This window comes from Nanorana parkeri, unplaced genomic scaffold, assembly GCF_000935625.1.
Source record: "Nanorana parkeri isolate BGI_ZX_2015 unplaced genomic scaffold, ASM93562v1 scaffold105, whole genome shotgun sequence".
Taxonomy (NCBI): Eukaryota; Metazoa; Chordata; class Amphibia; order Anura; family Dicroglossidae; genus Nanorana; species Nanorana parkeri.
Genome location: NW_017306373.1, coordinates 755299 through 778957, shown reverse-complemented (window position 1 = coordinate 778957; position 23659 = coordinate 755299). Strand labels below are relative to the sequence as shown.

The window sequence follows — 23659 nt, the reverse complement described above, 5'->3', positions numbered from 1 at the left end:
GATGTCCACATCATGCGTGGAGGGCTGTTTGCTGACTTAATGTAATCAACAATCATGAAAGGATATAAACTAGGAAAATTCTGCAGTAAAGTGCAAAGGTCACAAGCCCATCTAATTTAACAACATGCTGAAAACAGGGATCTGCAAGACCCTTGCTCTTTTTCTGACCAATGAACATTGATTATTCTTGTTTGCTTAGTGGAATTTACCATAAGCCTCACATTTATTGCCTCTTTTATTATGAATTAGAATTATTGTCTGGGTCAACAGTCTGGGTATAATGTATAGCCTAAGCTTTAACCACAGCTGCATTATCACTTACATTGCTATTTATAACTATACTCTAGTACTGAAAGAGAATTAAACACATGTTGGAGTATCCAATAAACAATGTAAGCAGTGCAGGTAGCATCCAATCAGATATCATTTTATGGCAGTCAATCCATTACAAGAAGAATGCTAGCCATTGTTCTTTGAGCTTTGCTCATTGCACTTAACGTGTTTTGTCATTTTATTTCGATATGTTATGATTAACAGAATCTTATAATGTTTTAGTCTATGATTTGCTAGTTGTAGTCTGTTTATTGTAACCAAAACATGTAATCACTGTGCTATAGCATATTTTATTAGTTTTCTCTATTTTTCTAAAGTAAGCAAATTCCACAGTACTTTACAAGCTTAACAAATTGGATGTGTCAGATACCTGCTGCTCCTGCCACATGGCGTGCTTCCTGCTGCAGCTTCACAGTCCTGTAGTGATGTACGAGCCAAAGGGGAAACCACTGTGTGCGGTGGCAGAAGCAGGTATTCATACACCCTGAAGTGTAGAATGCCTGTAATGGCTGCAGAGCACTTAAAGACAAACATTTAAAGACACGAGCTGCAAGAAAGGAAAATATAGTGCCTCTTTTATGGGGTAGGTGGTTTTTGTAAGTGACCATCTGATGACAGTGTCACTTTAAGGCCTCATTCACACGAGAAACGGCCGGCACGTACAGCTCCGTGCTGCGTGCGCGGCTGTATCGGGCAGCTCCCAGGAAGGACAGGTGCTGCGTGTGATTAGTACGCAGCCCCTGTCCTTCTCTATGGGACTACATGGCCATACGCCGCCCTAAGCCATTTGATCAGAATTACATCTAGGGAACTAACATTTAGAAAAGAAGAAGTCAGGAATGATTGCTACCCATTGGAGCGTCATCACACACCCACGTGATGTCATTACGTATGCATGTGATGTTATCACGCACCTGCATAATGACATCACGCTCACTTAACCACTCACTTAAAGAGAGGAGCGGACATCCATACGGCGGGATAGGTATGCCACCGGGTCCCATCCTCTCTCATGTAGCTGTCAGGCTCTCGATCTATGACTGAGTGTCTGACTTTTCAGAGGTGTGACACCAAAATGACTGTCAGTTATTTTGGTATCACTCCCTCTGATGTGTGGTCTCCTGACGGTAAAATAGTGTAAAAAGAAATGATAGCAACAAATCAGTGAAAGAGTTGTTCATTTTTTTACTGTGATTTATTTGTAATGTATTTGCTATATATTGTGCTCTTATATAATTGTGCTCCGCCACATGACAAGTAATTATTGGCATGATACAGGAAAGCAGAATATACTGTGCATGAGTACGAGGTAAAGCCTAGATTTTTATATTTTAGCTTACCTTTGTAGTGTTTATTTTTCCAAATAGATGCACTCCCCTGACAGACACTCATTTAGGGAACCCTGATGCATCTTCTGTGTCGCTATGACCTAGGGCTGCATGTTTCATGTTGTATCCAGTGTCATCTGCAGAGATAACTTCGTAATACAACATCTTCCCCACTTTTCCAGGCAGGAAGGTGAAAAGCAGCATGTTTTTTGGGGGGAGGGGGGGTGCGAGAAGCTGGTCTTGCCTGGGGCGCAAAATAGTCTAGCACCAGCCCTGGCTGCTAGACTGGTCCCCACAGCCTCTTCTCCTCTGGGCCCCTGTCGCCTAAGCCCATCTGACGACATCGTGTTTAATGGAGGTCCATAGACCTGCACTAAATGTGGGGACGCTGAGGGACATACCATAGCCGGAGTGGAGGGGGAGAGAGGTAACCACTACTGCAGGACCGAGAATCAGGTAATTATATCTTCTGAATGCTAGCGCCTAGAACAAAAAAAAGCAGTTAACCCTTGCAGTGCTGGGGTATCCCCGTGGCAAGGGTTAATGTTTTCAATAACTGGAGTTCCTCTTTAGGGATAGTAAGTAGATGTAAATATTTGCCATTTTGTTGGCAGAATGTGGCTGGACATAGAGACATAACTTATGCAGTTAGATGGCTTAGACATCTGTTGCAGTACGTGTAAACTAAGACTCACTATTGTTCGTGCAGAGTTAGCTATAAGTATGCTTTAGTCGATGGGAGAGGGTAAAGAGTTTATTATTAATAACGGTTACGAGTTATTACGACTTTAGTAACCGCAGTTCATGACAACATCCACATAAATGGTTTTCTGAGAGAGTAGGTGATTTGGACATGGTATGTCACAGCAGTCATCCTGCCAAGCCTGCTCTTTTTTTTAACTCTTTATTTATAAGCAAAATGGCACGGTACAGAAAACTGAAACATATGGGCCCCAAGACCTGACATAATCACACATTGACAAAAAACCACCGGCTGAATGAACATAACAGTGGTAGAACAGGCACGGACACACCAATTATCCACCTAAGGTCTGTCCACTTATCTGTACCAAAACCCTCAAGGCATTTTTGTATTTTTCAGACTCAAGAATAAACACATAAAAAAATATGAATCATGGCAGTCTATCCCTCAAATGCAAGGAAAGAGAGAAAAAGAAAGACGAGGGGAGACAACACACATAATACACAGAGAATCAACGAGGGGAAGGGAAGGCAGACAAGCCTGCTCTTTTTACATGTTACTTTGTTACATTTTTCCTTGTAGTTAATGATACTAGAAAGAGGACAGCGCATACAAAAATCAAACTAAGCTAAAAACACTACATTAATTTTTTTTTCTATTGTATATGTGCAGTTCCACTGTAAGTTCTAGTAATGTTCTATGAGTGTTGATATATCTAAAATGTCACTAAATTCATTGATTTTGTATAATGGTGGGGCTGGATCTCCAATGTTGCTCAAGTGGAACACAGGAAGATGGATATGTCTTTGTTACGACCCAGATTTTGCAGATGCAGGTCTGTCATTCTTTTTCTTTCCTTTACTACTTAGTGAATCGCAGTCCTAGGACTAGAATCAGTATATCCGCTGTCCGACCAGCTTTATTTGCACTTCAGTTACTCACCAGTTAGCGAAATCTATAGATGAGAATGATAACCCTTATACCTGAAACTTCAAAAACCAGTTAGAAATGCTAGCTCCCGTTTTACTTTCCTGAGAGGTTCCTCCTAATTAACTCTGGCAAGAACGGTATGTAATTTGCCTTCCTTCAGCATTGCTTACTTTCAGTCTGTGCAGCTTTATAGCACATGGCAGGCAGGTTTGTATGCAGATTATTTTCATATCTTCTGTCAAACAATAGAAAAACAAAGTGAAAATAAACCTTAATTATAAACGGAGTAGTAAGCATTGAACAGAAATTGCAATTACATTTAAATCAAAATATAATGGCTACCACATTGTTTTCAGTAATGTATGAGGTATACCATTTTGCTTAATTCATTTTCGTTTGGGTTTATTGAAGTAAGACTAATTGTTGTTGTTTTGTCAATGTAAGGAGCAAATCATTGTCAGGAGCATAAAACCATCATTTGCCTGACCTTTGGTGCCCTATGAAGAATAACTGCTTTCTATGCTGTCTGCAGTATTGACTGGCAGCCTTTCCAAATGGCCAGGCAGTATTTTTAAAGTCATAATTGTATTATATTTTAATAGTCAATGCTTGTAATTAAAACAGTGACAGCTGAATGTGCTTGTCATTAAATTATCATTAGCGGTGAGGTGCACACAAGCTTGTTAAATGTTCCCTGCATGGGAGAAAGATTAATGCACTTCCGGCAGAAATTCTGCCTGATTTAATATTTCTGTTGTCCTATGTTCGAAATATCTAGATGGTGGGTAAGAGTAACTGGCAGGCAGAACATAGGAATATTACTGTGTTTATCTGTATTCATTTTGTGAGGCCGTCGGGCTTATTTTATAACATAGTCCAAAAAGCAGCGAGCACAGCAACAAATCAGATATTTGCTTTCAGCAGTTTCCTGGTGAGTAGACTGACATCTGATTTGTGATTAACTGCCATGCAGATTGCTGTTTGTTTGTTACATAAACCAGTATTAACTGGTTTCCATTCCAGTGTATATTCTGGCATTTGGAAAAAATACATTATATCTTTTATAATAAATTTCTTTATGTGGCAAAAAGATTTTATAACTATACACCACTAAATCACAACGCTTGTCTTTTAGGATTGTAACATTGCTCCTCTTAAATCATTATGTGTTTTTTATTCTTCTCTTTCTTTCTGTTTTTCTCTATTTCTCTGCTTTTTAAAGGTTATTTTTTATATTTTTATATATGTCCTGGAAGTGGGGTGTTTGTTTGGAACCTTTGAGACAGCTCTAACCATAGCATTCAAGAGAAAAAAGCAGCATTAATTATAGTCCAGATTGATGGATGCAAGTTTCAAAGGTTACACGCGTCAGTCAAAATAAGCACAGGAAGCTCACGCTTCCTGCCTGGGAGTATCAGGCCAATTTGTTAGTTTGGTAAAACTACTAAAATTCACTTAAGTTTGTTTCCACATTAATCATGAGCTTTGGCTGGTTGGAAAAGGTAAAATTATTATTATTATACAGGATTTATATGGCGCCAACAGTTTGCCCAGTGCTTTACAATATAAGGAAGACATTGCAATCACAATACAATTCAAGACAAGATGGTAAGGAGGGTCCTGCCCCTGAGAGCTTAAAATGTAAAAGTTTTATAAAAAATGTTAAAAAAAGTAGCACCTCGAGGACTATATGGGACAAAAGAGAGGGTATTCCAACTGGCACCCAGACCCTGATTTAAACCACTGTCTGATAAATCATATCTCGTCATAACATCATGTGTTTGCTGTCACAGCTAATTCTATTGCAACCTATTATCCTGCTGCAGCCTTAGTAAATGGGGAGCTTCGTGAAGGCAAAAAGAATTTCCATAATTAACTAAAACCTCCTGTAACGGAACAGCCCAATGCAGTGTCTATATTACTTATCTACCTCCATCACAGTATTGTACCCCATAATCACAGGTGTGCTTTAACCTTATTGGGATGAAGGGAGGGTAAGGATTCAACCAATCATACTCCGCCTGTTATTTTTCCAGAGTAGGTTAACATATAAATATTTTGTGAATTAGTTGCTAAGTGCAGTACCTCCGCTTGCCCTTCCCTTTGCTTTTTAAAAAGGAGAGCCATTGTGAATTCTTTGGCATGACTTCTAGCTGCAACAATGGATTAATTGTAAAGCATACTTGTTATCAGATAGGTGAGATCTAGTTACAGCTAAAACATTTCCGTAATTGTCATATTTGTCATTTTCATTCAGTGTGAAATTCCTCTAAATGCAAAAAAATTATTTCTTTCACATTTCTACGTCGTATCAGTAACTGGAGAATAAATCACATTAATCTTCTTGAAATTGTTTCAATGGTTAGTTAATTTAGGACTGGGTAATTCAATTGTTATCTATCTGTATTGGCAACAACAATCTATATGAAAGAACGAGGTAGTTAAAAGTTATACTTTGCTGGAAAGCCAAAGGTCACTGCATTAAAACCTGCAGTAGTTTTGTGTGAGTAATTGTCCTACATCATTTTACTAATGTCTTGCTGTTAATGAAAATTAAAAAGCTCATGCTGTTTGATTTACTGCTTTGTTTTAAATTGTCATTTTAAGCTAACAGCTATGCCAGATTTTCAAAGCGAATTGGAATCCCCAGTGTTTTGGTCAAAAATATTGTGAGCCTTGGACTTTTTACACCTTAGGACTGCTTTTGTAGAATAGCTTTTACATAGTATGTGATTAAATCTGTTGTGTTTAGAACAGTTTAGAGTGACATTTTGTAATAGATTCTGTATAAGGCTGCTGCCACGAGATAATGACGGAGCAGCAGCCAAAGTTTAGGTTAGTAGGTGGTAAGTGCTTGTAAAGTGCAAGTTTGAAGTCTTACTTGTCTGCAAAGAAATGTGACTGTGAATGGCGGAAATAGCACGCAAGGAGATATTAAAAGTCTGCAAGAGCAGACAAATAGTGTTACAAAACAAGGTACAACTGGAAACTGATTAACAGAGCACCAATAAATAGAAATATTATAAATCATTTAGGAGTCACTAATAATAAAAAATGTGGATTGTGCATTTTTTTTCCTCTAACTGTAGTATCCGAGGACAAGTAACAATTCACATTTATATAAAGTGGAATTGCAAGCACAGATCTGTTGAATTAAGGCGCAGAGTTCTAGATCAACGATGCAGCAAAGCTCAAGAAAACAGACCATTGCTATTGTTGCTGTTGAGTTTTTTTTGGTACCTTAAATAGAACCACTCACTATTGGGCTTATTCAGTTGGGTTTAAATAATTATAATCGGTCAAGTTTATTCATGAATGATTTATATTCATTCCCTGAGACATTCAGACAACTGTTTACTTGTCAACTACCTGACCTAACTCTAATAACACAGGTTTTTTTCCCCAACTACTGAGTGTGCATAACAATATCAACTAAGAAATGCAGGTTTGTTAACATTCCCTTTTACCATGTTATTTGATAACCGTGTATTATCATCATTTGTTCAAACATTTGAAATAGAATAAACAATTGAGTTGATACCCTTAATTCAAAATGAATACCATATTACAAATAAATGGGCACTGACACTCTAAAGCCACTTAAAGTTGCATAAAATGATTTTGTTTTATTATTATCTTTGTATAGAAAAACATAAAAGTTAATATTAACACATTGGGGTTGATTTACTAACCTTATAAACACACCACGAACATGTATACACCTCTGTAGGGTGTTCCCTCCCAGCATGATCTATGGGTGGAATCTAAACACCTTTGTAGTGTGTACACACCCAGCAGGTGTGTTGTGCATGAATTGCAAGGTGATGTTGTGTAAATTAGCTCTATGTTGTGTTGCTTGCGTTGATGAATGCAGGAATGTAAATGCATGAGCTAACCATTTTTGTCTAAACTGTGAAGCAGCATTATATATGCATCATGTGCATGATTTTTCCATATATGGCATTAGTGGAAATATGCTTTTAGAGACTTTTTGGTTGATAAATACGTTTTGCTGTGTGAAAATCACACGCACCTGGTGCGTGCGTGTGTTTAGGTTAGTAAATCACCCCCATTGACTCAATAAAACATCCACATTTATGGGTGAACACTACCTCCAATGACCACGTATGTGACTATGTCAAGATTTTATAATCAATGCACTTGTTACAGATAGCATCAAACGGGATGTCATCACTGTGTTTCCAGATTTGCTGTCCAAACTTTTCTGCAGAAGCACAAGGAAACAGACAACAATGGAGACCAAAAACGCAGTGTGAGGAATTTATCAAAACTAGAGCAGACAGAATCTGGAGCAGTTGCCTAGGGTAAGCAATCCGTTTCTCTCTTCAGTTTATTCGGTTAAGCTTTGAAAATGAAAGAGAGAAGCTGATTGGTTACCATGGGCAACTGCTCCAGATTTTCTCTGCTCCAGCTTTGATAAATTCCCTTCAATGTGTACAAAATAGTATACAGAACCATGAGGATTGTTACAGATGCTTAATCATACACAAACACACACATATATGTTGAACTGGATGCACCTGTTTTTTTCAACTTTATCAATTATGTAATTATGTAACTAAAGTGTCTTAGTCAATAGAAGTGACTGTGTTGTTTTCATCATTATAATGTAGACGTAACACATTGGTTAATTCAGAAAAGAGATCAGCTCATATTAATAGTGTAAGTGCTACTATTTTACCACATTATGCCCAGGCACCCCCTTTTTCACATCTGATTGCATAAGCTCAGTATTGTTTAAACATTTTTCTTTTTTAGTCTGTAAATATTTGTTAGACTGAGCATAGATATTCTTCAAAGGATTCCCTCTTCCCTACTAATTTGAAAGGTTTCCAGGTGCCAAAGCATTATTGGCATGTTTGATACACAGTGATTCCAGTATGTTTATTCTTCCACAGGTGGCCCTTGTAAAATGGACAGAAAGTGTCGGACTTACTCTTGTCAACAGAGATTTGAACTCTATGCAACTTAAAACCCCCAGTGGACAGATCCTAACATTCTTCATTCTCCAGATCTTTCCATTTACTTCTGAGAGCAAACGGATGGGAATCATAGTGAGGGTAAGATTCGTTTAGCTGCTAATAAATACAGATAATGAGAACTGTTTTATTGTGAAAACTGAAGCAGTTGACTTTTTCTATTTCTTTATGTTTCACATGAGACTTATGATGTTTTCATTCATGTATCAAAATGATATTGCACCTTGTATCCCACAGCTTTATTCCAATAAGGGATAAACATAAGTATTGTAAAGTTAATGTTTAACTGTAGCTAATAATAAGCGACGGCTTTGTAGCTTTCTCTTGACAGTTTTACTTCAGTTCTCTTTAACTGTACAGCAGATACAGATATTTAGAGGTACCTCCACATATCTTGTTTTATCAACTGTAGTGACCCAGGGACCGCTGAACCATGGACAATCTGTGAGCAGATACTTGATGTTTACTTTGAAATTTGAGCCTGTGGCACTTTTCCTTACAGTGTGTCCCTGTCTGTTGGCTAAATAGTCATGGAAAGATGTGTGAAGTAGAGCTTGCTTTTCCAAGCTGGAGGTTGCCTCTGTTTCCTGACAATCCTGGTTTTAGCTATATTCGTAATGTAGGGGTTCAGGTATACTGACAACCCTATTTTTTTTTACTGATCACCATGAATTGAATATACTGACCACCCTGGGTTCGGAGACTCAAGGGGTGCTTTGCAATATAAAAAAAAAGTTACGTGTATGTACCTCAAGATGTCGGCTTTGGGTTTTACCAGGGTTTACCTGATCAATACTTTGAACAGTAGTTGCGGTGAGCATGAGCATCAAGGGTATCTTCCGGTTTCCCATTACCAGCCTGTGTTTGAGGTACAAACACAAGTAAAAACACTTTACCATGTACATGTTATGTGTATATGCATGAAAACATGTTCATTGTCATTCATGTGCAATTGCTGTTTCATATGCTGTGTGTCCGACTGCTTTAAATGTATGTACAGTATTCAAAATTGCTAACATATTTCCCTTGGCCTTCAGCAGCACTTGCCTCTGGGTTTAAATGTGAAACGGCATGGCGTTTTGATCAGAAATACAAACATGTCTATACGTACATTGAAAGCTTATTTCCAAGTGCAATATTTTTTATGTTTTTGTTTTTTTCAGGAGGAATCCTCTGGTGAAATCACATTCTATATGAAAGGTGCTGATGCTGCCATGGCCAGCATTGTTCAGTATAATGACTGGTTAGAGGAGGAGGTAAGAGTAACTTCCTTGGATTTCTATAATCCTAACACTATACTTAAAAGAAAGTCTTTGAATAGAGGGTGAAGGGAGCATGACAGCACAACAGCCCTGGGTTTGTGAAGACACTACCTTCTTAGTAGACCCAGTGCACCCAAAGGCAAAAGGTGGATTGTAGACCAATTCTGATGCTGTTCATCTGAAATGCGTGAATCATTTTTGTCCTGCTGTGCTAGACAGTATTTTAGTCTTCTTCTCTGAACTAACCTGTTGTGTTGGCTTAATGCACCCCTCTCCCACAAACCATGGGTTGTCCCCACCTACTTAATTTACACTAGAGAGGATGCTGATGCTGTTTACAGAAAGTTGCAGTGCTCTTCTACTTTTTTTCATCACTCTACGCATTTTGGGGTTGAGGGTGAATTCTATCATCATATATGAATGCAATATATTGTTTAGAGAGGGGTAGGCAACCTCAGTTTCAACTTCATTTGTTGTGGAATGGCAAGTCCCATGCAGCATTACATGACTCTCACAGCCACAGACATGACTCCCATAGTAAGAGGCATGATGGGATTTGTGGTTTCACCACAGCTAGTTTGCCAAAGTTGCCTACCCCTGGTTTAGAGGTTGTTGTAGCTTTGGTCTGGCTTGGTACAGAATTGGGATCTGGGACCTGGTACTGATATATTTTAATATATGATACTAATTTTGGCATGGTTAAGCTGGCACTGATCATGACACTGGTACCAAGGCATTGACTCACATATATAAACTAGTGTTAACAACCTCCCACTGATTTTTGGGTTGTCTAGCTGCTATCTATGACATCAGTGACGCAGGACCGACATTGGGTGCTTGTTACCGAGAGCGGAATTGGTAACCTAGTACAGATTCTGATTCCCACATTGCATAGGAAGAATCAGACTCCGGCTCTCTAAAACGTTTCTTTAGAATAAATGAGGCCTGGACAGAAGTTGACAATAAACTTCCCATAGGATGCAAAACAGCTCTTTCACACCATATGCAGTGTGTTCCGGCACAGTTTACGTTGCACTATTTTTTGCGATTGTACCATGCGTACTTGTCTGCAGTGCCATTGGCATGATTGACACCACACGCCCCCTCCCGCCCCAGAAGAACCATGTGCCTGTTTTTAAGGATCTCATCGACAAAGGAGGAATGGACTAGGGCCATATGAAGAGATCCTGTTTCCTTCCAAATTGATCCCGTTTTTGGAGCATTTTGAACTCATGCCAGCAGCCCTAAGCTTCTGTGTGTATGGGTTGGTGGATAACTCGTGTCCTATATCCCATATAAAAACAAATATAGGAAATGCACAAATCAATTTCGAACAAGTTTTCAAAGTAGGGTTTTCTACAGTCCTAACATAAAAATTTCCCAGCACACATACCAGCTAGCATGCAGAAAAGCAAATTACACTGTCTAAAACATTGCATCAAAAGCACATATTTTGCAAAATATGTGCAAGGCACACTGCCTCATCAAGGCTCCTCTTTGCAGTGTGGTCTTATTTCCGCTCAGTTCATATCTTCCTACCTGCCTGTGTCACCACACAGATTAGCAGATCTCCATACATCCCTTGCAAGTCTTCTAGATCAGTGGTTTATCATCCCAGTTCCTAAAGCGGAAAGGTATCAGGAGTTCTACTCACAGTTCCCAAAACAAAAGGGGGTAATCTTCCCTATTTTGGATCTCAAGGCCTTAAATGTCTTCATTTGCATCTGCAAGTTCTCCGTGGAATCCACCAGGTCTGTCATAGCCTCCCTCCGTCAGGGAGACTTACTGGCATCTGTGGATAACAAGGATGCATACTTGCATGTCCCCATTAGTCCAGTGAATTAGTATTTCCTTCACTTTTCTGTAGGTCCCCAGCATTTCTAGTTTGTGGCCCTGTTATGCAGCCAGTTGTCATGCAGCCTAGTGGGCCTGTTAGCACTTTCCTGCATTAACCCCCCCCACACACACACACACACACACCCCAACAGCTGGACTTCTTTTGCATGTCCCAATTGCAATTAAAATTGGATTTTTGTACTTAATTGTAAAATACATTGCTTTTGTACAAAACTGGGGCATGTGGAGAGTGACTGGGCTGGTCACTGTTTACCAGTGTGCAAATACTCTGACAGGCATCAGTATAACTCAATTGTCTCCAAATTCTATGTTCTTCAATTAACTCCAAAAAATTGATTTTAAGAATGTGCTATTTTTATGCAGACTTGTTTTCTGTTGCATGCAACAGATTTGATAACCTACTGTCTCTTACATGTGGGAAGGGGCAGCACATTTTACTGCTGAATGTTCAGTTTCCTCTCACAAAAACATACATTTGGCTTTATTGGATTTCTTTAATGTTGCCATACTGTGTGTTGAAGTGTGGAATATGCATTATATTATGAGCATCATAAGGTCAGTAGAACTTATGTGAATGGTTCTATGTGATCTGTTAAATGCAGTTTACAACATACATTGAGGAGTGTTGGTACATTTTGGTAATATTTGCCTGTGGCACTTAATATCTTACTTACACCTCTGCCTACATGTGTAAAATTTCACTGTACATTCTATTCTCAGTGAATAGATGTCATTGTAGGTTCATCCCCAGTTCCCAATGTGTTTTGTTCACAGCTTGTTTGCAGGCTTTGTTAGCCTGCAATCATCTTAATCTAACCCTCTGTCCTGACAATATAATAATAGAGTGATCACCATGCATATGTTGATGATAGTATTGGCAATATAAATCAATGAACGCCGTAGGCCAGTTTCACTTAATCAGAGGCATGATTAAATTAAACTCCCTGAAGACTGAGCAAAATGTCATAAAAATTACTTTTAGCGATAATGATACATAATTAATTGTAAGAAAAAAATGTGCCCTTAATTTATTAAACAATATTAGGTTTAATCAATATACTGCTTTCACCAATTACATTTATTAAGCTTATGTATTTAGCTGACAGTTGATGGATAACAAAGTTACATAATTAATAGCTGGCTTCCACTGCTTATAATATGCAATGTTATATATACTCACTGTATATTTTAGGAGGTGTATGGGAGAAATGTGTATTTGTTGTAAGTTGGACACAAAATGCTGAATACTAAAATATGTTTTATTTTGACTTATGATTGGGTTCCCTCAACTGAGATTGTCAGGTTAAATGGAAATCTCTTTTGCCTGGGTCCCCTCCATGTTCTGGTCCTCACCTGCCACAGCTCCCTACAACCTGCTGCTGTTAACAATAATCAGCAGAATGAATCCAAATATCATCAGAATGGTTATCACTAGGGCTGCAGCTAACGATTCTTTTCATAATCGATTAGTTGCCCGATTATTTTTTCTACTAATCGATTCTCTCCCCCTCCCTCTCTCTCCCCACCTCCCTCTCTCTCCCCCTCCTTCCCTCTCTCTCTCCCCTTCCCCCCACAACTAACCGATAATGAGAACAGTTGCCAACTATTCTCATTATTCATTTCATCGATTAGTTGTTGCAGCCCTAGTTATCACTGAGAACCATTGTATTTCCTGGCTTTGCAGTACTACTAAATTTGATCCTCAAGTGACACTGCAGGTATATTGTTAAAAGGCAAACCTGGTGACTGATACTTCACAGTGTACTTCATTGCAAAAGACTGGCTGAATTGTAGTTTAGGATGCAGTGTAACAAAAGACTTTCTCACATATCCAAAGGTGTATTTATTTTAAAATTCTAATGAAAATAACTGCTAAACACTATGGAATGTACATTCATTTCTTTATTTCACCGTATATGAGTAGCCATTCTATACTGATCATTGAGATCGCTAGCAACCAGTCAGCTCTCTGCAGAAATCATCCTTTTTGTATTCAGGTGTTGGTGACACTGTTCATAGCAACCCATCAGATGTTCAGCTGCAACAAACTAACACTTGCATAAGATTACCTGAGTTGTACTGCATTAATTTTTTTGCAGTGTGGAAACATGGCGAGAGAAGGACTGCGTACTCTAGTAGTTGCCAAAAAATCATTGTCTGAAGAACAATATCAAGATTTTGAGGTATGAAAAAGACATTTAACCCTTTCAGTTGCATTAGTCACTTAAATATAATACTCATAATCATGGGGGATATGTTTGATTTAAAACATATGCAGTGTATTATTAAATAGTGGCGTGCTTAGAGACTTATTTATAAACCAGTCTGTCATTCCTGTGCATTTAACATTTGTTCTGTTTGCATCATTTAGCCAGGTTCCCGCCATCTCATAATTCATGTTATAGATATTCCTGCCATCTTGCTTACTCATAATGAAAATGGTGGCTATGATCTAATGACAATATGTCGGCAAAACATTGTGGTAGCAAGAAGTAACACAATTGAGGGCCTAGTCAGTAGTTTCTCAGCTGGTGGCATTTTTGTTGCCTGATAGTTAACAGGGGCTTTTCTGCCTGACAGAAAAATTCAGATTAATACTATAATGTCTGCATTCCTTAGGAATAATTCTCATGTAGATAAAATCCAAGTAGCCATTTTTTTGTTTTTGCAGAGTGTCCTGGCAATAGATTTTGATATGTATGCACCTTGGCATGTGTACATGGTAATCAATAGCTATTAATTTAATGGAGGTCAAGACTCTGAATTGGAGGTAGCCATAAAAATATGTCCATTATGCTTCAACTTAAAAAAAAAAACATCAGTGAGGACAAGAAACAACAGCAGATGTGCTTTTTTCTTTTTTTTTAATTTGTGATTACAAGTGCAAGAAGGCTCAGTGGCTGTAGCTTCTAAGAATCTGTAGTTACAACTGTATTATTGTATATAAATTCAGAAGGCACCCGCGATGCATGCTCAAATGTCTGTGATCACAAGGTTGTGGCATACATTTTTTAAAATGTTGGTGAATGCTTTCTCTCAGCAGCCTGTAGACCATCTTGGAAGGCACTCTTGGGAATCAAACCTAAAGGTTTTACATATCCAGCAGAAACTGGGATTACAAATTTACCGACACCATCTTTTAGGGCTGACATATTTTTTACTGTCACCAAACAAAGACTATACATGGCAAAAAATGTCACCAGCACATATTATTTGCTTTTGGTCTTGCTTCCTGCCACCCTTGCTAATCTGAAAAGTAATGATAGGAGCAGAGCAGTGATAGAGAAGTGCAAAAACTCTCCCTCTGCTGGCCTTACTACATTTATTTATCAGTGTATGTCCTAGCTATCACATTCAGTGGCTTGCAGGAAAGTTGTTCAGGAATAAGATATATATATATATGCTGAGCACAGGAAAGCAGAACTTTTATAAATATTGCAGTAATATAATATGAGTATATCTGAATATCTGTAAAGTTTAGTAGGTTTAGTCTAGAATAAAGTAGCAGGTGTGTATTTTATTATATTAAAATAAGAGTAACTCCAGGAAAGCCCACAATTTAACAAGTTAATTTCTACAAGACTTTTGTGGTTAAATTAAACTTTGTACATCAGAAATATGGATGAAAGTGGGAATAACGCAACCATCAGTTAGTCAAGGTGTATTGTCTTTTTATCGGTGTAATATTGATTTGATAAACATTTGCACAATTATTGCAGGGCCTACAAATTTAGTAGCACCATCTTTTTATTCTACTGGGCCTGCGCTTTCAGAAAATATATGGTTTTGGGCGTTTTTTTTTTACAAATGCAGCATTTGAAAAATCAAATCATTAGGAAAAATTGCAAAATGGTGTGGCCAGCTGAGGTGCAAAAAGTTCCGGAGGGCTTGGCAGCGAAAGGGTTAATGAAAGGGAACAGCTTTAATAATATATTCCAGTTCAGTGTCCTTTAATGAAGACAATTGTTACAATAAGCAATTGATTATTCGCCTTTGGAAATGTGTGATGGTAGAAAGAAATGTCACATTTAATGATTTACTTTATTTGGGTTATTTTACATACGTGGATATTTGATTTTGTCAGGACTGAGAAATGTGTCTAAAATTGTATCTTATGAAATGTCCTTTTGCTCAGAATCGATACAACCAAGCCAAGCTAAGTATCCATGACAGAAACCTAAAGGTGGCAGCTGTGGTAGAGAGTCTGGAGAGAGAGATGGAACTGCTTTGTTTAACTGGTGTTGAAGATCAACTCCAAGCTGATGTCAGGCCAACTCTGGAAATGCTGAGAAATGCAGGGATAAAGGTAAAGGCTCTGGAGTTTTATCCAGCACATAATCGTATTGTTCTAATCATATAGACATGGTAAAATCTGTATCATTTTGTGTGTTATGTGCATATATCTACAACTATTGTTATACTTTTTTTTTGTTTAGATTTGGATGCTCACGGGTGATAAACTGGAGACTGCAACTTGTATAGCAAAAAGTTCTCATCTAGTATCAAGAAATCAAGATATTCACATTTTTAGACCAGTAAGTTTTATAGTTGTAGGTTGCCACATATATTTTTAAAATTTTTTGGTCACATTCTTACCTATTCATTAAGGCAGGGCTCAAAATTTCAAGTCCTGAGCTACTAGCCAGGCCACCAGTTGCCCACCTAACCCCTACCCTGCCCCGGCCTTAACTCCGCCCCTAAACACACCCTCTTAAATAATCTTATGATAGTTCTTATCTTATGATAGTTGTAAACGGCAGATTAGGGATTCCTGCTTCAGGAAAACGCAAGTTCCTGACACAGGAATTTCTAATCACACCTGAAATATACTGTAGGTGTGAATGGGGCCTAATATACAGATACACTAAAGGTGGCCATACACTTTACAACCCTCACAAGACTATTGTCCTGTGAGGGTTGTAAAGTACTTTAAAAAACGTACGATTTGCCCATCTTGGACAGGTCAGATCGTACTTGCGATCATCGCAAGCCCCCCTCCCCTCCCCCCTCCGATGACTGCAATGAGGAGCGGGCTTCCAGCCTGCTTGTTCGATGGAAGATGTGCGACCGTACAATAGAAACAGTCGCACACCTTCCATACACTGCACGATTATCATACGATCACGGGATTTCCCGTGATTCTCGTACGAGAATCGTGCAGTGTATGGGCACCTTTAAGGTGATCCCGCGATCGTACGATAATCAGCAGGTGTATGGGCAGAGCGCGACCGCTTCTACTGTAAGGTCGTGCTGTGTGTGCTGGCGCACACTGCCTGCTCAGCACTACAAACATGATTGCAAGTACGATCTGCCTGTCCAAGATGGTACGAGATTTTAATGACCTTACAACCATCCCATAACGAAAGTCGTGCGACGGTTGTAAGGTGTAAAATGCAGAAACGTCACCAGCACACCAAATCCTTATAGGATCAAAGTTCGCAGATTTTATTGCAAACTCATGTCAGTTACACAAGCGCTTTCGGGGCATAATAACCTTAGTATAGTTCTTATATTATGATAGTTGTAAACGGCAGATTAGGGATTCCTGCTTCAGGAAAACGCAAGTTCCTGACACAGGAATTTCTAATCACACCTGAAATATACTGTAGGTGTGAATGGGGCCTAATATACAGATACACTAAAGGTGGCCATACACTTTACAACCCTCACAAGACTATTGTCCTGTGAGGGTTGTAAAGTACTTTAAAAAACGTACGATTTGCCCATCTTGGACAGGTCAGATCGTACTTGCGATCATCGCAAGCCCCCCTCCCCTCCCCCCTCCGATGACTGCAATGAGGAGCGGGCTTCCAGCCTGCTTGTTCGATGGAAGATGTGCGACCGTACAATAGAAACAGTCGCACACCTTCCATACACTGCACGATTATCATACGATCACGGGATTTCCCGTGATTCTCGTACGAGAATCGTGCAGTGTATGGGCACCTTTAAGGTGATCCCGCGATCGTACGATAATCAGCAGGTGTATGGGCAGAGCGCGACCGCTTCTACTGTAAGGTCGTGCTGTGTGTGCTGGCGCACACTGCCTGCTCAGCACTACAAACATGATTGCAAGTACGATCTGCCTGTCCAAGATGGTACGAGATTTTAATGACCTTACAACCATCCCATAACGAAAGTCGTGCGACGGTTGTAAGGTGTAAAATGCAGAAACGTCACCAGCACACCAAATCCTTATAGGATCAAAGTTCGCAGATTTTATTGCAAACTCATGTCAGTTACACAAGCGCTTTCGGGGCAATGATCACATAGTACCGGCTCGCGGCCGGAGTTGGTCCGCGGACCGGTACTTGGAGACCCAAATTTCCACTCGCCCTAACCCTTAATTTTTACTCGCTCAATGCGAGCAGGCGAGTGGAAATTTTGAGCCCTGCATTAAGGGACCTAGAAAGTCTTTAACCTTATTGTTATACTGCTATCTGCAGGCGCATGTGGGGGCAAAAGAAAAAAAAACAACTGTAGGCCAGCCCAGGATAACCCCCTCCTACTTCTAGCATGCCTTTGGTTTTTGCTAATGTCCTAGGAAGATAGATGTAGTTTCTTTAGCTCTGCTGTGTTATAGACTAACCCTTTTTTTGCTTAACGCTTCATCCGCATATAGGCTCATCCGCATATAGGGATATACGCTCCTCTAAGTCTCCTACTAGACCATGTAACTAGTCAGACGTTCTTACAGGGTAGACAGAGGATCAATTGCTAGGGAAAAGACAATTGGAGGGAGAGGACTGCCCTGTCTAGTTCCTCTAGTGAAGGGAAAAGAAGGGGTAATAGCCTTATTGACCCTAATCATACGAGGGCCAAAACCAAAGAGATGTAACACCCACCACAAATAAGGCCAATCCACACCATCAAATGCCTTCTGTGTATCAAGTGAGACAATGGCCCTTCCTTCCGTATGAGGGTGAGGATATTGTAGGTTATTAAAGAATCTACCAGTATTAATTCTAGTGGAATGTTCCGACAAAAAAACCTGATCACTGTTATTGAGGGAAGAGATATACTTGTTAATACGCAATACAAGGATCTTAGCCAGAATTTTGGCATCAGCATTAATGAGAGAAATAGGACGATAGGAATGACACCTAGTGGGGTCCTTACCCGACTTCAAAATTAATATTATAAGTGCCACACGAATAGACTGAGGGAGAGTACCCAAGTCATATCCTCAATAAAAATAGCTAATAAATGGGAACCTAATTGGTCCCTAAACTAGACATACCATTCCATAGGGAAGCCATCCAGCCCTGGTGTTTTCTTAGTAGGAAATCGAGATACTGCAAACTCCACCTCCTTCAGCGTAAGTGGTGAGTCCAAGTCCTCTCGTGCCTGAAGGGTAAGACGGGGAGGGGAACCTGAGATAAATAAGTTCCAAGATCTTCCTCCATGTAAGTGGCTCTGGAAGTATAAAGGTCTTCATAAAATGACAAGAAAGTTCCCGCTACATCATGCGGAGTGGTAAAAAGCTGACCCGAAGAAGTTTACCCGCTTTGTTACCAAACTCAAATATTTTTTGTTGAGTATACAATAACTTCTTTTTTGTACCCTCCAATAGGAACACTTCACATGCTTTTTTCCCCCTATCCAATCTCTGTAATTTATGCAGAAGGATCAGCCACATAGGCCATTTCAGCTAAGCCCACGGTGTGTTCATGTGACTTAGTTGCCGCCTCTCCACCCTTATGTTGAGCACCCACTACTGCCATAAAGGAACCCTGAAGTGTAGGCTTAAATGCCTCCCACTTGAAGGTAGAGGATGGCGTAGCCACATTATCATTCCAATAGTAAGTAATAACCTGTAAGCACGCATCCGTGACCACGGGATCCTGCAGTCATGCAAAGTTCATCCTCCACACTGGGGAAGAGAAGGAACCCCCCACTCCCCCCAGGATAATTCAAGCATCAAAGGGGCGTGATCAGATATGCCACATGGAAGGTAACGGGCATCAAATAATAACGGTAGTGTGGTTGAGGAACCAAAAGCTCGGTCTATTCTAGAGAGCGAATGATGTGTAGCTGAATGGCAAGAATAGACTCTAGATTCCAGATACTTCCACCTCCACAAATCAGTCAATTGAAAATTAGTTATCCAATCAGAGAAATTAGAAAAGGGGCACCCAACTGCTCCCAAGCGATCCAGAAAAGGGCTCTTGAGTTATTCCAACAATATATACACCCATCTCAGTTTTTTTTTAATCAACCGATATAACCAGTTATACATATCTTGTTACTACATGTTGATGCTTTGTGCATGTTCAAAACATCGCCATTTGCTTCTTTGTCATTGATCTCTATATTACCTGCGCAGAGTGTCTAACAAGACACCATGTTCTTTATTGCACACAAAGAAGAATTGCCAAATGGGAAATAATTAAGCACATAAAATATATGAGGACATGTTAGGTACTCAGTAGAATATTTTAAATAATAATTATTTTTAAGGAATCTCTGGGGAGGCAGCCATTTCGTATGCACTTTTAATTATAAAATCGTTTTATATCCCCAAATAAAAATGGTAAAGTTGTTAAGGCTTCTTTTGCCATCCTCTGATAAGACATATGTCTGTGTCTCATCTAAATGAAGCACTTTTCCGACAGAAATAATTATTAGAATATAATTTACATGTAAATGTAGTTTGTTGTGAAACATCAGAATAGCAGATTAGACCCTGCAGTCTGCTATTTGCAATTAAATTATTAATGCTTCTGATAAAACTTCAGATCAATTTTTGTTGACCTTTTCGTAAAGTAACACCACAAATTAAGTTTCTTGAAGAAAATCTATTTAGTTTGAGTTTTTCTATAGCTTATAATAAGAAGAGAGACTACAATTATGTTAATTTGCTGTGTTGGGTCTTTGAAATGAAATGCAGAGCTCTGATCGCTTCTCATTGGTTTTATAGTAGTGTTATAAGGATGTGTGCTAATCTTCTACAGTGTTCAGTATTGGTAATTAGTGCAATTAATGTTTCTTTATTTCTTATGGGCTACTGAAAGTGTATTTGCTTATAAAAATAATTTTATGACTCATTGGATGGATATCGGAACAACAGTAAATTTATAGATCCTGATCAACCAGAATATTGAGGTTATAGCAAGGGGTCAATTTACCCAAAACGGTTAAGCTCACTCACCTACTGTTCTAATTTAGCAGAATCTCCCCACCAAAATGTTGCCACTTTGGTTGGAAGCCTGTGTTAAAGCAAGGCATATGGCCCTGTGTATTCTCAGGAAGCCTTTCTGAACTCACACACACACTTTCTGAAATTAACTTTGGCCATACACTCCTTTGGCAGGTCCATTGGCTATTAGACAGACATTTTATAAATAGTAAGATGTTGAAGAGAGGAGCTCGTACCAACGTCCAAATCAGAACTTAAGTTGGAGTCCATGTAAGCCATGCACCTGAGCTCACAATGGGGGGATGCACGCAAGATGCTTTAGAACAGTTTAGGCTGTATTCAAACCCCGTGCCTTGTGTTTAGCATTTATGAAACACACCTACATTGATATGTGTTTTTTATGTTGCTGTCCTTTTTTTTGACAGCAGAATCATAGTACTCTATTTTGTATTTACATTGCAGCTCATTGCGCCGTGTTGCAGTATAGTACATTGCGTTTAAATGCAACATGTCCTAATTTCACTCAGTAATGCAGCATGTTGGCATGAGATGGAAACATTGAAAACAATGTATTTGTTCTTGTTATTGCATTGATCAACGCTGCCCCGTGCAGTCCAGCGGTATGTGCAACCTTCCCACAGTGCCTGTTTATTTGGCCTGCTGTTTAATATTGTTTTCCCTGCACATGTTCACTTTCAGTACAAAGTAGCTGCTTGTATTTGGGACCAGTACAAAGGTCCCAGATACAAGCAAGATTTGAACAAACACTCATCACTCAACAGAGGCTTGAATTTAGAAGTGGAAACTGTAGCATAGAGGCCAGTCTACAACAGCACCGTGTTAGGTTTTCATTTGGTGTGGCTTGTAATGTCTTTGACCAAGGGCTTCAGTGTTAAGAGATGTTATGTTTGTATGCATGTTCTCTTACCTTTGACAGCTGTATATTCTGCAGGGGTAGAGTGTGTGTGTAGGAGGACATGACGCAGATTCACATGTATAAACTCTAGGTACCACACAAAGGCACAAAAAATGGGGGGGGGGGGCAGGGAGAACAAATCAATTTGGTTGCAAGTGGATTGACTCAGCTAAAAGTCTCAGATTGTCTAACCCAACCCAAATTGAAAGGGTACAGAATGTTTTACTGAACAGTAATGTCATAATAACCATGTTTTTACATTTTTGAAGCCTTTTTTTCTTTCTTTGATTGTAAAACAGTTGTCTTTATATTTATTGGGCACTATTTTGCAGTTATACATATTCCACAAAATGTGTTTTGGAAAAGACCAAAACTAATTTTGTTTTTATTAAAGGTAAGTAATCGAAGTGAAGCTCACTTGGAACTTAACGCTTTCCGAAGAAAACACGACTGTGCCTTGGTAATAGCTGGAGATTCTCTTGAGGTAAGATTATGTAAGGAAAGATATGCAGGCAGCATATATTGTATGCAGATATAATATGTCCTAAAGCTTCTGGATTCAAATAGAATTAATATGACACTCTTTCAGCACACGCCTCCATGATCCAAAAAGTAGAAAATGTTCCAAACAACTGTTCCAAATACTGGTTGCACTATTAAACATAAACTCATACTTCCATATCTGCCAGCCCTAATACACCCAAACCAAGCAAGATTAGCTCCCAGCAATGAAGCCAAATACAATGCCCTCAAAGCTATAAACCACCCATGCAAAAACTCCACTTTTACTTCTCTCCAACAATGCTGAAAAAGCCTTTGATAGAGTAATTACCAGGGCTGACTGGTAATTTATACATGGGACACTCCCCCGTATTAGGCCAGGGCTGAATATGCTCAACTGGATTCACAAGATCTGCTCCACTCCTTCGACAGCAGTAAAAAGGAATGTCTTTGACATTACCAACAGTGACGAGGCCCTCTCATTTTTGTCCTGACCATAGAATCCCTCTTGTGCACCATATGCAAATCCCCCAGGTATCTATGGCCTGAACAACAAACGATCGGGTTACCACAAAGTAGCAGGCTACACACATGACCTGCTCTTCTTCTTCTCTAACATTTTATTATACTTCCCAATGAATTTAAAAAAAAATGAAGAAAACAAAGCATTTTGTTCACTGCAAAATCCAGTCATTTATCAGTGGTAGGTATCGGTTATGATTGGTTGCTGTGGCATATGACATCTCTTTTTACTCTACCATTTTGATGAAGCCCAGCGGTTCTGCCTTCTGCTTTCCATCAAGTCTTTAAAGACAGCATGTTGAAAGTATATTAAATGTTGTGTCTCTCTGCATTCTCTAGGTGTGTTTGAAGTATTATGAGCATGAATTTGTTGAACTTGCCTACCAGTGTCCTGCTGTTGTGTGCTGCCGGTGTTCACCAACACAGAAAGCTCAGATTGTAAAGCTCTTACAGCAACACACAGGAAAACGCACATGTGCAATAGGTGAGGCAGTATTACCAGTGTCGTTTTGATAGGACCACCTCATGCATTGTTATGTAAGCTAAAGCTTAATATTTTATAATGTGCCCTGTACAAAATTGTGAGTAAAAGAGAAAATATAAATTTTATGATTTCTGCCTGAGCTATTTAATCTAATGTGTATTCAAGTCCATTCACATCCTTGCACATAATGTAACTTGCACTTTCACATGCTCTAATGAGTACTAAGCAATAATAAGCATTTCTTACCATTTTTATTTTTTTTAAATCTATGCTAAGATGCTTTTATGAAAGGTTGTAATAAACTCAAAGTTGATGTCCAGCCAAAACTGCTTATATTTTCCTTTTGTATATAGTGGGGAAGCCATAGAACCCCTGTTTAATTTTTACTGCTATCCAGCGATCCGTTAAATCTCCCCTCACTTACTGTCCTGTCCACAATTTCCCCAGACAGGAGAGGGTAAATCCCAGCAGGTCAGGCAGAAATATAAATGTTTTTTTTATTATTATTGTTATTGTTATTAGCAGTAGTAAAGTAGCTGTAGACTAAAAACCCTGTGATCTTTTTATTGCTGTCCCCGCTGCAGATGAAACCATGGCCACCAGGACAGAAACTGAGAGTAGATGGCCCTATAGCTGTAAAAACCTGAATTCTGTAAATATACACCACATGGCCCAAAATTTTTG

At 39.1% G+C, this 23659-nt stretch overlaps 1 protein-coding gene across 1 annotated transcript in view; it reads left to right on the top strand.

The window, feature by feature from the left end:
• The window catches only part of ATP9B (ATPase phospholipid transporting 9B (putative)), a 245998-nt gene that overhangs the window by 206384 nt on the left and 15955 nt on the right, over positions 1–23659 (top strand). The window contains exons 16-22 of the mRNA XM_018553011.1: positions 8214–8375; positions 9458–9550; positions 13513–13596; positions 15549–15719; positions 15850–15948; positions 21863–21952; positions 22831–22975. Of these exons, the coding sequence (XP_018408513.1) occupies positions 8214–8375; positions 9458–9550; positions 13513–13596; positions 15549–15719; positions 15850–15948; positions 21863–21952; positions 22831–22975 (844 nt within the window). The remainder of the gene's footprint in view (positions 1–8213; positions 8376–9457; positions 9551–13512; positions 13597–15548; positions 15720–15849; positions 15949–21862; positions 21953–22830; positions 22976–23659) is intronic.